Genomic DNA, 14,387 nt, shown 5'->3' with positions numbered 1-14,387 from the left:
ATTCAGGAAAATTTAAAGATTGCAAAATCCCGACAAAAGAGCTACGCGGATAAGAAACGTCAATCGGTATCGTTCCGAGTTGGAGAGCATGTCTATTTGCGGGTGTCTCCAATGAAAGGGGTCCAACGATTCGGGGTGAAGGGAAAGCTCGCGCCTCGCTATGTTGGGCATTTTCCTATTATTGAGCGATGTGGGCCGGTAGCATATCGCCTAGAACTTTCTGCCCAATTATCTGCGGTTCATAATATATTTCATGTCTCTCAGCTCAGGAAATGCCTCCGTGTCCCAAGCAAAGTGATTGACATAGAGAAGCTACAAGTGGAACCCGATCTCTCGTATCCTGAACATCTTATCAAAATTCTTGACCGCAAGGACCGAGTTACCCGACGTCAAACTAGAAGGTTTTATAAAGTGCAATGGAGTAATCACTCCGAAAATGAAGCTACATGGGAGCAAGAGGATTTTATAAATTATAAGTATCCGGATTTTATGAACATGCATCAAGGTACATCACATCTCACTCTCTTTTCAACCTTGCACCTACGTCATAAATCTCGGGACGAGATTTCTTTTAGGGGGAAAGATTGTAACACCCGAGTGTTAAACCTGGGAATTAACCAGCTAATGAGTGACCTAATTCTTCGGTTACGAATCGAGTCAGAAATCGATCCAAGCTCAGTTTTCGAACTCGTTTTTTGCTTTAGATACTGATATGAAAGCTTCTGTTATTTCATACATTGTCGACAGTAGTTGCATGAGTAGATATGCTAAGCCTCATCTGCTCAGCGTCTATGATAGATCGCTGTCTCAGGGTATCAGCAAGCTCCTTCATGCATTGGACCCCAGAGACATACATATCTTTGGCCTTTTCAATTCTTCTCTCCAATTGATTTGCTGATTGTAAGCAATTGTACGTTGCAGCTATTTTAGTGTACTAGGAGAGGGATGGTATTCATTGAAAAGTAAAGCATTTCAAGAGTGGCACCTCAGTTTTTTTAGCTAAAAAGTATGACTTCATTTGTTCATTCGTAGACTCTAAAAGTTTATGGTGTTCACGAACTGATCCAACTACTCTGTTATGCAGAATTCGAAGACTGTGATCCAATTCATCCCGAAAACTAGATAGCAAGCCTTCGTTTGCAGCTTCAGTTTTTGCTTGCCTTTCTATAAATGATTGTGAAAGATAAGAACAATCAGTACAAAGAAACAGCAAAACGGATTAAGTTACTATAGATGATTGTGAAAGACAAGAACAATCAGTACAAAGAATCAACAAAATGGAGTAAATTAAGTTACAGTAAATTTTTACCTAGTTTATTCAAAAGTACAGTAATATCTCCAGATGCATTTTCCAAATTGTTGCGCATATCCTTTGCACGTTCCAGAATTGAGTTTTCTATACAATGTGATGGACAACACAAAGAGTAATGACCATTGATTGAAGAGTATTGCATATATTAATCTCTTCGAGTTAGAAATTATCTTGATTACTTGTAATACAAACAAAATTTACTAGAACAAAGTAAGTTTGAGATTATGAAGTCCTCCCTCAGCAACATGTTAGCTCTACAACACTTTTCCAGGCTTAAAAAAAGTCATCAATTCATACAACCCAATAGATTACCAACAACATTCTCCATCACTGATTTCTGATTGATTCGTCATTCATGGATAAACTGCAAGTGGATGGCCACAAAAATTCAGCTAGTGACCTCACATGCTATAGATGCATCAGTTTTCACATAAGTGCCTGGCCACAAAAAATCAGCTAGTGACCTCACATGCTATAGATGCATCAGTTTTCACATTTGAGATATGTAACTGAAAGTGAAATATAGCAGTACACTATTTTTTTATACGTTAACCAAAGCATTTTGGTTGGTGGTGTTTTCTAGAGTTTTACCTGACACTAGGTCTGCGTCCTAGCAGGAAGTCGACGTCAAAGATCATAGAGATGTGGTGTTCATTTCCAACTGTTCTTGTCTACATGAAAATCAAAATTCACTTAAGACAACTGTTTTTTTTATAATTTTAGTTAACATCATGTTTGAATTTTTAGAACACACAATATTGTACATACCGTCCGTTCTGAATCTGGGATGGCAGCAGAGCTTAAAATATTTGCTTTATTCGTAGCTCTACTGAATAAAGGCTGGTTTCTACATTGACATTTTCAATCCCTGAAGGAAAAAAGAGCTGCCATTATCTTGCTTGGTATGTTCCTTATACTTGGATCGTTGGACCCCGTGCTGCTGACATATTTCAATACTCCAGTCATGCAGATTAAATGCCATGGAGATCATGCTGAGAGATGCCATTATCACTAATATTTGATAAATTGATAAATCATTGTAGCATCAGTTTTGTTGGAAACTAGAAAATGAACAGCCTTAGGTTCATAGAATGCAACTCATATGAGTTTGCAAGATCCCTTATCTCTCCTGCATTACATTCATGACTATCCGCTAAACTTGTTGCAACCACTGGTATGTCCTCCTGACTAAATGAACAATGTATAGACATAATATACTCTGAAATTTTGGGCAGGAACAGAGACATCTTTTTATTGCTTTCTTTAAGATTTATTTAAGAGACGTGGTTGTTGGCACTGCAGTCCTCAGCTGACTCCATCCAAAGCACCTATAAGTTGACAGATCTGTCTTTGTGATTCTCCGAGTGCAATAAAACTAACAGCACAATAAGGATACATTTCCTCAACATCATTTTTCCACATATGAAATGGAAGACACTTGATTGAGATCTTAATCGAGTGATCAGCTACATCATTCCAAGATCAACAATGGAGTCCATACCTTAAATTCAAGCTATGCTCCCGAGAGACCATTCACAGCCTGTAAGTTTAACTGCTAAAACCCAATCCAAGCCGCTGCATCATTTGTCATCATCTTATTGTCGCCGTGGGACACAATTGTGATCCTACCCTTATGACAATTGAGTCTCTAATATCTTCTTGACAGGTTTGGCAGGGATATTAGTGTTCTGGCCAGAATACGTGACAATCAAAGGAAACCGAATAATATCAAGAGTTTGCTGATGCTGCAGTATTTCTCCTAAGAAAGCATCATGGTACACTATCTGAGTATCGTTTTCCATGATCGAGTGCTGCAATGCTGAAACAGATAATGGATCAGAGCATTATAATATTAGTAAAATCATTAAGCAATCAAAGTTTAAGGATGTATAGAGAGCACCACTCTTTACACAGTCTATGTAAATTGTCATTGATTGCAAGGGGTACCATAGTATGCAGATTTGCAACTACACGGGTCTAAATATGAACTGTACGAAAGAAAAACAGCAAAATCCCCTCTTGAACTAAGATACTACTCCACAAGCAGATCAAATCCAGATTGTCCCGATGAAACATTTCAATTTCCACAGCACTTTCGGATTATAAGGGAGCATATAGCTTTTAGAAAACAGTCCACGCCTGCTTTTAAAGAAAGTATATGAAGAAAGGAAGCATATATAAATATAACTATATCTAGCAAGCAAATGCTCCAAAAGATATCCATATTCCATATATGTAGCAAGATGTATGTTTTCAGAAAGAGGATTCAAAGCTGTACTTGTGCCTGTCCATCACTCAAACTCAAAAGAAAAGATACCCACAAAGCCAAAACACAGATGCAAATGAATCAATCATGGTAATCATTGTTTAAGTGTACTGTGGAATAGAACATAGGATGTTATGAAACGAACTAATATCAAAAAATAAAGTATTACAAATCCTTGTTACAAAATCAGAGTTAACTGATCAGTTGAATAGAACCAGTGCTGCCAGAAGCTTAAAACTTTATACACATTTATGGCTAATGAAATTTCCACAAAATAACAATGGCTAGCTAAATAAAACATCTACGGACAAGACTGAGAATTGAATTGAGACATGATGGTGCTTAGAAGACTTGCTTGACAAAAGCATGCCATATAATGTTCAACCACTTATCCAGGACGTATCAACAAATAACATCTATTAGGGAGAAGAAAACAGATCACCGGAGCACCTCTGCCTTCTTCTTCCCTCTGAGGAAGACCTCCCTATCAACAACCTCGCGCATGTACCCATCAAACTCCACAGGAACCCCGCCATTAAGCCTCCTCATCTCCAAAAACCACTTGCTGTCTGTCCCCCACAGGTCCTCAAACTCATCCAGGTGATGCACAGTGAGCTTTGCCTTGAGTGCCTCCACCAGTGCACTGCTGACCCCCTCCCCTGCGACATACACTTGCCGCCCTGCATCAAGACCTTCCTCGACCTTCCGTCTAAGGTCCTCACCATTGGCATCAATATGGACCGAATCGAAGTCTGGTTGCATCCTTGAGACAATATCATCGACAATGTGCATCAAGCTCGGTGCCCAGCGTATCACCCGGCGCATTGGGCTGAGCACACCCTTGGCCTCACCCTCGCAAACATTGTACCAGTAGTTCCCTGGCTCCACATCCCCGAATTTCCTGACGATGAGGGTGTCCCTGACCTTGGAGAACTTGATATGTGCATGCCTGGTGTCCTCAACAAGGCGCGCCGGGAGCTGGCCCTGCACTCCCCACCTATCCCAGTCCGCCCAGAACTGGCCATCCTCAATGATGGGGACCTGGGAGTGGAGGTGGTCGACGTCGATGTAGAAGGCAAGGCGCTTGCCCTCCTCAGGCATTCCTCCGGTGCCCGCTGCGGCGTAGGAGGCAGCGAGGCAGAGGGTGAGATCAAGGACGAGGGTGCGATTGAGGTAGCGCGCCTCGGCGAGGGCGCAGAGGAGGCTGCGCAGGTAGTGCGGCATGGGCTTGCAGCGGTCGCCGCCCCCGACGTAGGCGAGGTAGGAGCCCCGGGCGAACTGGGAGCGGGAGAGCGCGGGCGGGGGCGGAGGGGCGATGGTGGCGTTGGTGGCGGCGCGGCGAGGCTTGCGGGCGTTGGGGCCGGAGTGGTACTCGCCGATGGAGAGGACGGAGTAGGCGCACGTGCGGGGGTCGCGGGCAATGGCGAAGCGGCGGTAGTCCTTGGTGGTGGCCTTGGAGGGGGAGTCGGAGTCGGAGCGGGCGCGCCAGGCCATGTCGCAGGAGGCGGACGGGGGGTCGCCGGGGACGGGGCGGCCGAAGCGGGCGAAGTGGACGGCCGGGAAGGCCTCGATGGCGCTGCGCATCATGAGGTGGAAGAGGCGCGGGTCGGCGCAGTCGAGCGGGGAGGCGGGGTCGCAGGTCGGCTCCTGAGGCCTCTGGTCGGTGAGGGCGGGGGCGGCGCGCGGGGAGATGGAGGTGGGGAGGCCGAGAAGCGTGACGAGGAGGACGAGCAGGAGGAGGAGCGCCGCGGCGGCGTGCACGGAGGAGGAGAGGAAGGACCCTCGTCCCGGCAGCGGGCGGCCCGGGTCCATCGCGGCCACCCACGCGCCGCAACGGCGACGAGAACACAGAGCGCTTAATTGAAGTGGGGAGAATGGGGAGATAGTGCCAAGGCTTCCTTAAGGGGCTTCGATCTTCATGGTTAGTTAGCGAGGAAACCCATAACCAGCGCTCCCCGCAGGACCCCCGAAATCCGGACGCCTCTGGTGCGCCTCTCGCTTCCCCTCCCCTGCGGCCTCCTTCTGTTTGGGTTGGAGTTTGGAGTAGGAGAGATGTTTTGTGAGGGGTATGGGTAGGTTAGTCTTGGTGACAATTGTATTCAATTGTTTCAATTTTTATTCAATTGCCGCAAGATTGATCGGTTTAAGCAATAGTTGACAAGCCAAAGAAATGGGAATACTTAGGGATGCAGGTCATACATAATTTGGGTCATTGGGTCAATCCAATAAGTTAACAAAATGAACTAGAATGGCATACTACGGAATTAATTTAGAGGGAGCAATAAACTAGGGTGGCATGCTATCGTAATTAATCAGTTGACCTAGAAAATAGAAAATATTATCGGGTACCCACTTGCATCCGAAGTGCATAACTAAAATGTGAAGCATGAATTTGGTCAGTCAATCTGGCATGTTACTTTATGATGCCAATGCTCAGCCTATCCGCACTCGTGGTACTCCAAATCCACTCTCTAAACGGAATATTCTTGTTTGGTCATCAAGATTCTCTTCTCTATATTAAGTTTCGCTGCACCCATTCATTCTCTATATCTCCACTCTATACCAACTCCAGCGGCCGTGGCCAGATCCGGCCCGCCGCCACCACCTCCATGCCACTCGGAGAGGACTGCGGAGCTCCGCTGGCCACGCCCTTCCCCACCCACCACTCCCGTCTCCCCCATCCCCACCCAGGACGCCACCGGCCAGCATGCACCCTCCGCCCCTCGACTCCAGCTCCGCGGCGGCTGGTCCTCTCCGCGGGCGGACGTGCTCCGCCGCCGCGGGCGGGCGAGCAGCGCAGGCCGGCCCCCCTCCCCTCCCCCATGACTCTCTTTCTCCCCCCGCCGGCCACCTCCGCCCCTCTCCTCCGGCCATCCCCGCGAGGCCGGGCCGCCGCGGCGGGGGCGAGCTTCCTCAAGCTACTGCCGGAGCGGCGAGCAGGTGCGGAGGCGACTCGCGGCGCGTGTGCGCCCGGGCGGGCTCGCGCGTGGCCACGGCGCCAGCAGGCGATGCGCGCGGGGGAAGGCCTGGGCGCGGCCACGATGGCGGCAAGCGCGCGTGGTGGACGGAGCGGCGTACGGCGGGCCCGCGGTGCGGCGGCGCGCGCGGGGGACGGCACGGTGGAGGCCCCTCCATCTCCGGCACTCCATCGGCCTCGCCGCCGGCAAGCCTTCTCGAGCTCCGCCGTGCAGCTCGCCGGCCCCGCTCCCCTGCTCCTTCCTTCCCAGCCGCGCCTCCCTGCCCTGCTGCGCCGGCGAGCGCGCGGGGCCGCGGGGGCCCGAAGCAGCGGCGCCAGACGGCGTCCATGGAGCGGAGCTCGAGGTCTCCTTGGCGGTGGCCTCGAGCGCGTGTCCATGGCGGTGGCCTCCTCGAGCTGCAGCGCAAGGCGGGGCGGAGGCACGCAGCTGTGGCGGTTGGAGACGGCGCGGGAAGGACGAAGGGGCCCGCCTCCGTCAGGATACCGCGTCGCGCCGTACCGCGCTGCATTTTCAGTTTGAGCGGTGGTGCGGAACGATACAGATCGGTTTACCGCACCCCGCTGCTGAGGTTTTCGCGGTAAAAAGTTACTGTAAAAGATGTAGCGCGCGTTTTACAGACACCACTGCGGGCAGCCTTATTCCTGCCAACTAGGTGTAACGACCCGGCCCAGAAAAACGGCTAAGATCTACTCTACACGTTAAGTAAACCACACCTGCTAAATAACTATCTTGTGCTTTCGTCCTCGCTTCGCGCAAAAAGGGTTAACTCGGAGTTACTAGCCTTCCTCGAGCTCGGTATTTAAGCTGGTCAGGTTCCCATTTGGTTTCCAGGGTGGGACTAACGGTTCTGGAATCCTGTGCCGCGCTGCTACAGTAGCACGCTGCTACATTAACCAAGTTTCAGTACTCGAAATTTGGCCCATCCCCTTTTTAGCCCATTGGTCCCCATTTGGGCTGGGATGTCACATACACCCACCCTTTAGGATTCGGCGTCCTCGTCGAATCATCGAACCAGCTTACCCATATGGGACAGGACCAGAATCTCCTCTCTTGGCCACGACTGTATGTCCTAGTACCAATCAACACATGTACACGTCCGTGGCTTCAGTGCCAACGGCACATCCTAGATGACCGCGCACTGACCCGTCACGCGCCTGTGTACATGCTGGGCCCGTGACCCACACCTACCCGTGAAACCGCGAGAGTCTGCTCTGATACCAGAGTAACGACCCGGCCCAGAAAAACGGCTAAGATCTACTCTACACATTGAGTAAACCACACCTGCTAAATAACTCTCTTGTGCTTTCGTCCTCGCTTCGCACAAAAAGAGTTAACTCGGAGTTACTAGCCTTCCTCGAGCTCGTTATTTAAGCTGGTCAGGTTGTTTCAAGGGCGGGACTAACGGTTCTGGGAATACTGTGCCGCATCGCTACAGCAGCGCGTTGCTACAGTAACCGAGTTACAGTACTCGAAATTTGGCCGTCCCGTTTTTAGCCCATTGGTCCCCATTTAGGCTGGGATGTCACACTAGGTGATGAGCAGCAATATCTGAAAAAGTTGGCAACTCAACCACGGTGCTTACTGTTACACCTAAACAAAAACTCACCTCAAATCCCACAAAGAAATGTGGTGTGCACTGGACCCCAAGGAAAACCCCCATACTCCATCCCAGAATATAGCTTGTTTTAGGTTTGTCCTAAGTCATACTTTTAGCTTTGACCAGCAGTATCTCTGAAATAATTTATTTCAAATAGAAAAAATTACATGTTATGATAGTTGGCTTCATGATGAATCTACCAACATTATTTTACGCTGTCAATCGTTAAAAAAGTCTGACTTAGGGCAAACCTAAAACTAGCTATATTCTGGGACAGGGGAGAAGTCAAAGTGATTTGTGCAGTCATTATGCTAGATGGAAAATGGTATGGGTCGTATGACCTTTGATTCTAATTTGGATTGTTTGGACAAGCATGTCAAAAAATAACACAGCATATAATTTGTCCATCAGGGTTCAGGCATTGAACTGGCTAAAGATGTAGTTTGCCATCAAGATTAAGGCAGTAAACCAATTTAATGAGTTGATCAGGAATTAGTATTTAGGCAGCGGACCACCAGGATTTTGGTAGTGAACTAGTTTCATGTGCAACTTGTGCTCAGGATTTTGGTAGTGAACTGGCTTATTGTGTATAAGTTGCCATCAGTGAAACTGCTTTCATCAAAATTTCAGTCCAACTACCGCAATTATCTAACACTCAACGGTTTTAATTTGACATGCAACATATGCTTTCAGGTCCATATTATACAGCACCACAATCTGCTTTACCAAAATTTCTGGTGTTCTACTGATTACTGAATGTCCACCGAATTAAATAACAAATACACATTTATCATAGGCAAACAGTACAATGTCAAAGCTTTGCCAAGAACCTGAAAAGAAAATCCGCACAAAGAAATTCACGACATGTGATTCCAGTTAAGTAACTAACTGATCCATGTTATCACGAAAATCACGAAAATAACTGATCTCGTACTTTCTAGAGTCTTCATCAACAGGGTCTTAGGGACAGGGAGGATAAGGCAAAACCTTCCACAGATCCATGGGACTATTGGTATGTGACAACTCGCTAGCAATCAAATTTAAGCAAGCAATGCGATGGCATGAATCAAGCACAGCTATGGATCGCAATTCGCTCCGAGAACAATGAAGAACGGTACTGGAGTAGCAACTCACTCAGAACACGAGTCGAGGAGCCGGTCGATGTCGTCAGCACCGCCGCCTCCGCCGCCGAGGCGCGCCTCCTCCATCTTCTCGATCTCCTTCACCCACAGCGCGGCGTGCACGCGCTGCTTCCTGGTCCTATACTCGTCCGCCTGCGCCTTCTTCTTCGCCGCGGCGACACCCTCCGCGCCTTCCGCCGCGCGAGAGGCGCGCTGCGGCTGGCCCCGCCTCGACGCGGCGCGGCGTTCGGCCCAGCGCTCGTCCATGTCCGCCACGAAGACCTTCATGTCCGGGTCCACCTCGGCGGAGATGGCCGGGACGGCGGACGCCGACGCAGTGGCGGGTGACTCCCACGGCGCGGCGGGCGCTGGGGAGGAGGCGGGGGAGTCGCCCGGAAGCCATGCGGTCTCCCACGCGTCGTTCCACTCGTCGTCGCCGGTGGCAGCGGAACGGGGCGGCGGCGGCGTCGGCAGGATGACGAGGCGGCGTCGGCGTAGGTGGAGGGGGCGGGGAGGCGGAAGGCGCGCCGAAGGGAGTGCATGGTGGGTGCTCGACGAAATGCCGCTGAGAGCGTTGGATGGACCGCAAGCCTGCAAGTCCGCGATGCAGCGGACTAGCAGAGGCAGAGGAAGGGCAGGCGTACAACTGAAGACTGCACGAAGCCACGAACCTCCCTAATTTCCGCAAAATACATAAATCACCTAAATTGCAGTTTATAGATTTAAAATAGTCCTAACGATTTGGATTCAAATTTTCTATACACGAGCATGCACTTGTGTTTCTCGCGCGACGTGTTGCTAATCTTTTTTTTTTTGCGGGTACGTATTGCTAATCTTTGATGGAATATATAGTTCAAGATGGAGCAAAATGATTGAAACGAGTGATAGTAATACCATGCGGGCATGAATTAATGTTAGAGTGTAAGAGGAATGGACGACAACAACGACAACGAGTTTTTTTGTTTTTGGAAAGAGACAGGGGCGAGGGTTGATAAAGGGGGTAATGAACAAATTGGGCATAGCATGAAGAAAACCCTCTAAGAAAGAATCGCATGTGGTTAAATAGAGATGATACGTGAGGAATGCAAATTAGATAAAAGACAGATCAACGAAGGATGAATAACAAATGTGGTGTTTACGATAAATAATATTGCACTAATGAATACATATGAGATAGCAAGAACTTCGGATGCAAACGACAATTGAGCAATTTATAACACCATTCCTATCATGATTAAGCTGGTTTCTATTGATCAAAAATTTCCCTTAGATGCAAGGCTTCTAAGGGGCTTCGATCTTGGGAGATAGTATTTTTGGAAACCCGAAATTTCTAAAATCCGAAATACCCGACCCGAAATTTTCGGATAACCAGAATGCCCAGCCATAACCAGCTGTGGATGAGAAATGTTTCGTGGAGGAGAAATGAGGAGGGTAGTTCGTGTCGTGCCTGCTGCAGTGCTGCGGGAGGAAGACGATGCAAGAGGGTGAGAGAGAGAAGCGCCTTTCATTATTTTTTTAGCAAGCCTTTCATTTTTATTTAGGAACATATCAAATACAAACCAATCTCTCTGTGCAAACTAAAGAAACTTCAATCTGCCGGATCAATGCTAATCTCTCTGTGCAAACTAAAGAAACTTCAATCTGCCGGATCAATGCTACGGTACTCCATTTACCTCTTAAGAGGTAAGAGTTCAAATGAATCTGAGTCATTCAATTTTCAAGGATTAAATCCATCTTAAAAATAAAAAAAATATTTGTGCTTAATTGTCTTGCATGCATGCATGCATATCCGAAAATTATGGAACTGCGCTAAATCTCCTTTTTCTAATCAAGCACGGAGACCGTTTACCTAAATCATGCATGCACCTGCAGGGAAGAGTTAGCAAGATCCAAAACTTGTTGCAACCACTATGTCCACCTGACTAAATGAACAATGTATGGACATAATGACTATTCAGAGCTGGGCTTTGCGCCTTTGGGACTTTGACAGCCCACGAAGCCAATTTATAGGTACGAGGCCCAATACCATCGCTTGCGATGCCCAGGAGGGCAAAAGACAAAGTGAGCCTGCCCATTTAGCCGAAAATGTGAGCAAATGTTAGGAGTCGGGTTACTGACAGTCAAACCATCGCATAAGATCTAATAATTATTTTTTATTTCGAAATAATTTTTTTAACAATTTTTTATATTGTTAGAACAATTAAAAAATTATACCGAAACAAAACAAATTTGTTCTAAAATAAATTTGATTATGACCCAGTTTGTTGGACCAGTTTAGGCCCAACAACATAAATTCTGTAGTGGGTAACAAGTCTCGTGGGGTTCACAAGGGTCTGTCCATGTACACACGTCCTGACATTTGGTTGTCAAAGAAAAAAGGGCCCAACAAAGCCCGTTTTGTTCGCGCCGCCTCTCTCCCTCTTCCAAGTGCTGCGGGGCGCAGTCCACTGAGAGATCAACAGATGTTACACTTTTCCACGCTTAAAAAAAGTCATCAATTCATACAACCCAATAGATTGCCAACAACATTCTCCAAATCATACGACACCAGGACCATATCCTTCCCCCTTGCTCGTTACAGTCACGTGCTTTGCTTTCACCCTATTTTATCCCCTGCCAACCGTATCCCCGCTCTCTTTTCCCAGCTACTAGAAGCCAAGTTCGGAACACCCTATCCTCTAAAACAACCTATAAATTCACCATCACAAAAGGCACTCGGCCACTAACCATTCTCGAGATACACTGTGAAGTGTGAACCAATGCCCGCGTGCCTCTGCCCAGGCTCTCCACCCAGACAACACCCCAACTGAAAAAAAGGCAACAAGAACAATCATGAAGCAGATAACTTCAGCACCACGGGATAACATAACAAATGCGCAAAGCCAGTGACCAGAGCGGCAGAGCCTGAAGCCAGCGTCAAAGCAGCACCCCTTTCGACCCGCTGTTTCCTCGCTCGGCTACTTCCGTTTGAACCCAACCCCCCCCCCCCCCCCCCCCCCCCCCCCCCCCATTCCGGGGCCTGGGCCTGGATCGCGTTGCGCTTGGACCAATTCTAGCAGCCCGTGGAAGAAGAGGCTCACGGCAGTGGTGTCCACGCCTCGTCAGCCTGACAGCTCTCCAACTGTAAAATACAGAGCGGCCAGCACCTGGTCTCCATGGAAAATGCTTGGCTCCTGTGAGTCCTGATAGGGGGGCGAACGGCAGGTTACAGGTGGACATCAGGTGAGCCCCGTTTCTGAATCTTTTAAGTAGCTAGCATGGTGCACAGGATATGGTGACGACAGCCGCACTGGCCAGTGCATTGGAGATGCGTGAGAGACAGGTAGTCGTCTCGGATGTGCCTGTGCGAGCGGCCTGCCTGCCGAAACGGGAAAGCAGCGAGGTGTTGGAGCAAGGGATATTCTCTGAATCTACGGCGCAGGAAGCCACGAATGGTTAAACTACGCTGCCAACTACTTGGTATTTTCTCGTTGTTCTTTTCGGGAGGTTCCAGGGGTTTCAGGATTCTTACCACCACTCCCCTCCACTTTTCAAAGCTTATCTGCATGGGAGATAAAAAAAAAGTCTAATTTTCACCCTCGAACTATCGCAAAAGTCTGATTTTCAACATTAAACTACAAAACTGGACAAGATAGGCCATCCAACTGTCAAAATCGGACAAATTTGGCTCTTGGTATGGTTTTGAAGGTGGTTTTGCATTTTCTAAAAAAATTAAATAAATCTAATTAGATCTAAAAAATCAAAATTAATTCACTTTAAATTAGAAAAATATGAAACTAGTACCAATTTTTTTCTAAAAATGTAACTTATCTACTATTAATCTATTTGAATCTTAGTTATTAAAAATAATAGGCATAACTGCAAGCAACAAAATATTATGAACATAAAAAATTAGATCTAAATAGCTCATAAGTCATGTGACAATAGATAGATTACATTTTTAGAAAACTTTTGATACTCATTTCATAATTTTTTGACTTAAAATGAATTACTTATAATTTTTTAATGTAAAATTGAATATTTTTAATTCTCACAAAATAAAAACTACCTTCAAAATCACCCCAGGGGCCAAATTTGTCCGGTTTTGACAGTTGGATGGCCTATATTGTCCGGTTTCGTAGTTAAAAGTTGAAAATCTAACTTTTGTGATAGTTGAAGGGTGTAAACCGGATTTTTCCTTTAAAAAAAGCACGAGCTAGAATGGCTATTTGTTAATTCCGGTTAATTAGGACGTCGAATGAGAGGTTAATTTACTACTATTACTACCTCACTTGCGTGCGCGGCAGGGAAGGATTTACTTGTGGATAAGCATCTTCCTTCGTGTGGCTGCTTACACCATTAAACTATGGCAGTTAAAAAGTACCTACCACCAGGCCAAACCCAAACGGTTGAGGAATGCTTCCGGGTTCATCGCGTACGTGTTGAATTTTTTCCTCCATCGACTCCGTCAGCGGTTGGTACTACTGGTATACTACCATTTTTTATTTTTCGTGGTCACAAGTTTCAGTGAAACACTCAAGTTTTAGCATTTAGATGCAGAATTGTAAATAGTAGGAATTAACAGAGAGCCGTAAAAAACTTTGACACGCCCAGCTCAAATCCAGCCAATCGAGCTTTTTACCACCTGCATATGGAGTCCAATGATTTGACTCTTCAAATCGAGATGCGCCCAGTGTTATTCTAAACACTAAACGGTAAACAGTCGGTCACCTACCGTTTAGTTCATTATTCGGGCAAAACGAATCGGTCACCTACCGTTTAGTTCATTATTCGGGCAAAACGAGTGTTTAAACGGGAAAAACGGCTGTTTAAATAGTGAAAACAACCAATTAAACGGAAACGGTGTGTCACTGTGTAGTGTTTAAACAGTGTTTAAACGAGCTAAACGATTGTTTAGACGAACCATGAATGCGCCTATCATTATCTTGATCCCTAGCTGACAGAGAGAGAATCTACTCCAGTAATTTCATTCAGCTTTCCTACTCTTCCTGGCTCCCATCCCCAGCACCCCTGCAGAGACGATAGACCCCACCCAGAGCCGCCAAACGGAGTCCCAGTTTTGTTCTTGTTCGGCGACGCGGACGTCCCGGGGGGACTTGTTGATGTGCAAGAA

General features: G+C 47.1%; 1 protein-coding gene and 1 pseudogene across 3 annotated transcripts; both read right to left on the bottom strand.

Moving 5' to 3' along the window:
• Positions 1–1,033: 1,033 nt before the first annotated feature.
• On the bottom strand, positions 1,034–6,156 carry LOC120652504. Of its 3 annotated transcripts, XR_005666585.1 has the most exons (6): positions 4,029–6,156; positions 2,814–3,123; positions 2,081–2,640; positions 1,904–1,983; positions 1,310–1,750; positions 1,034–1,164 (listed from the first exon to the last, which is right to left on the bottom strand). XR_005666585.1 is itself a non-coding variant. In XM_039930359.1 (2 exons), the coding sequence occupies exons 1-2, from the start codon at positions 5,388–5,390 to the stop codon at positions 2,944–2,946; spliced, it is 1,542 nt and encodes a 513-aa protein (XP_039786293.1). In that variant the 5' UTR covers positions 5,391–6,156; the 3' UTR covers positions 2,678–2,943. The 3 variants fall into 3 exon arrangements, 2 of the variants coding, with proteins under 2 accessions (XP_039786293.1, XP_039786294.1); XM_039930359.1 differs by lacking the exons at positions 1,034–1,164; positions 1,310–1,750; positions 1,904–1,983; positions 2,081–2,640 and having other exon boundaries at positions 2,678–3,123; XM_039930360.1 differs by lacking the exons at positions 1,034–1,164; positions 1,310–1,750; positions 1,904–1,983; positions 2,081–2,640 and having other exon boundaries at positions 2,678–3,131; positions 4,029–6,154.
• A 2,765-nt stretch (positions 6,157–8,921) lies between these two features.
• Positions 8,922–9,927, bottom strand: LOC120652505 (annotated as a pseudogene).
• Positions 9,928–14,387: the final 4,460 nt, after the last annotated feature.

This window comes from Panicum virgatum, chromosome 9K (assembly GCF_016808335.1).
Source record: "Panicum virgatum strain AP13 chromosome 9K, P.virgatum_v5, whole genome shotgun sequence".
NCBI lineage: Eukaryota > Viridiplantae > Streptophyta > Magnoliopsida > Poales > Poaceae > Panicum > Panicum virgatum.
The sequence above is the reverse complement of the archived record's forward strand: the minus strand, read 5'-3'. Positions and strand labels throughout refer to the sequence as shown.

Bases quoted from the DNA above. Each gene is read 5' to 3' on its own strand.
- LOC120652504 (XM_039930359.1), bottom strand. From the start codon at position 5,390: ATGGACCCGGGCCGCCCGCTGCCGGGACGAGGGTCCTTCCTCTCCTCC. The intron at 3,124-4,028 runs GTGCTCCGGTGA...TCAGCATTGCAG, and splicing joins GAGGGAAGAAGAAGGCAGAG to CACTCGATCATGGAAAACGA.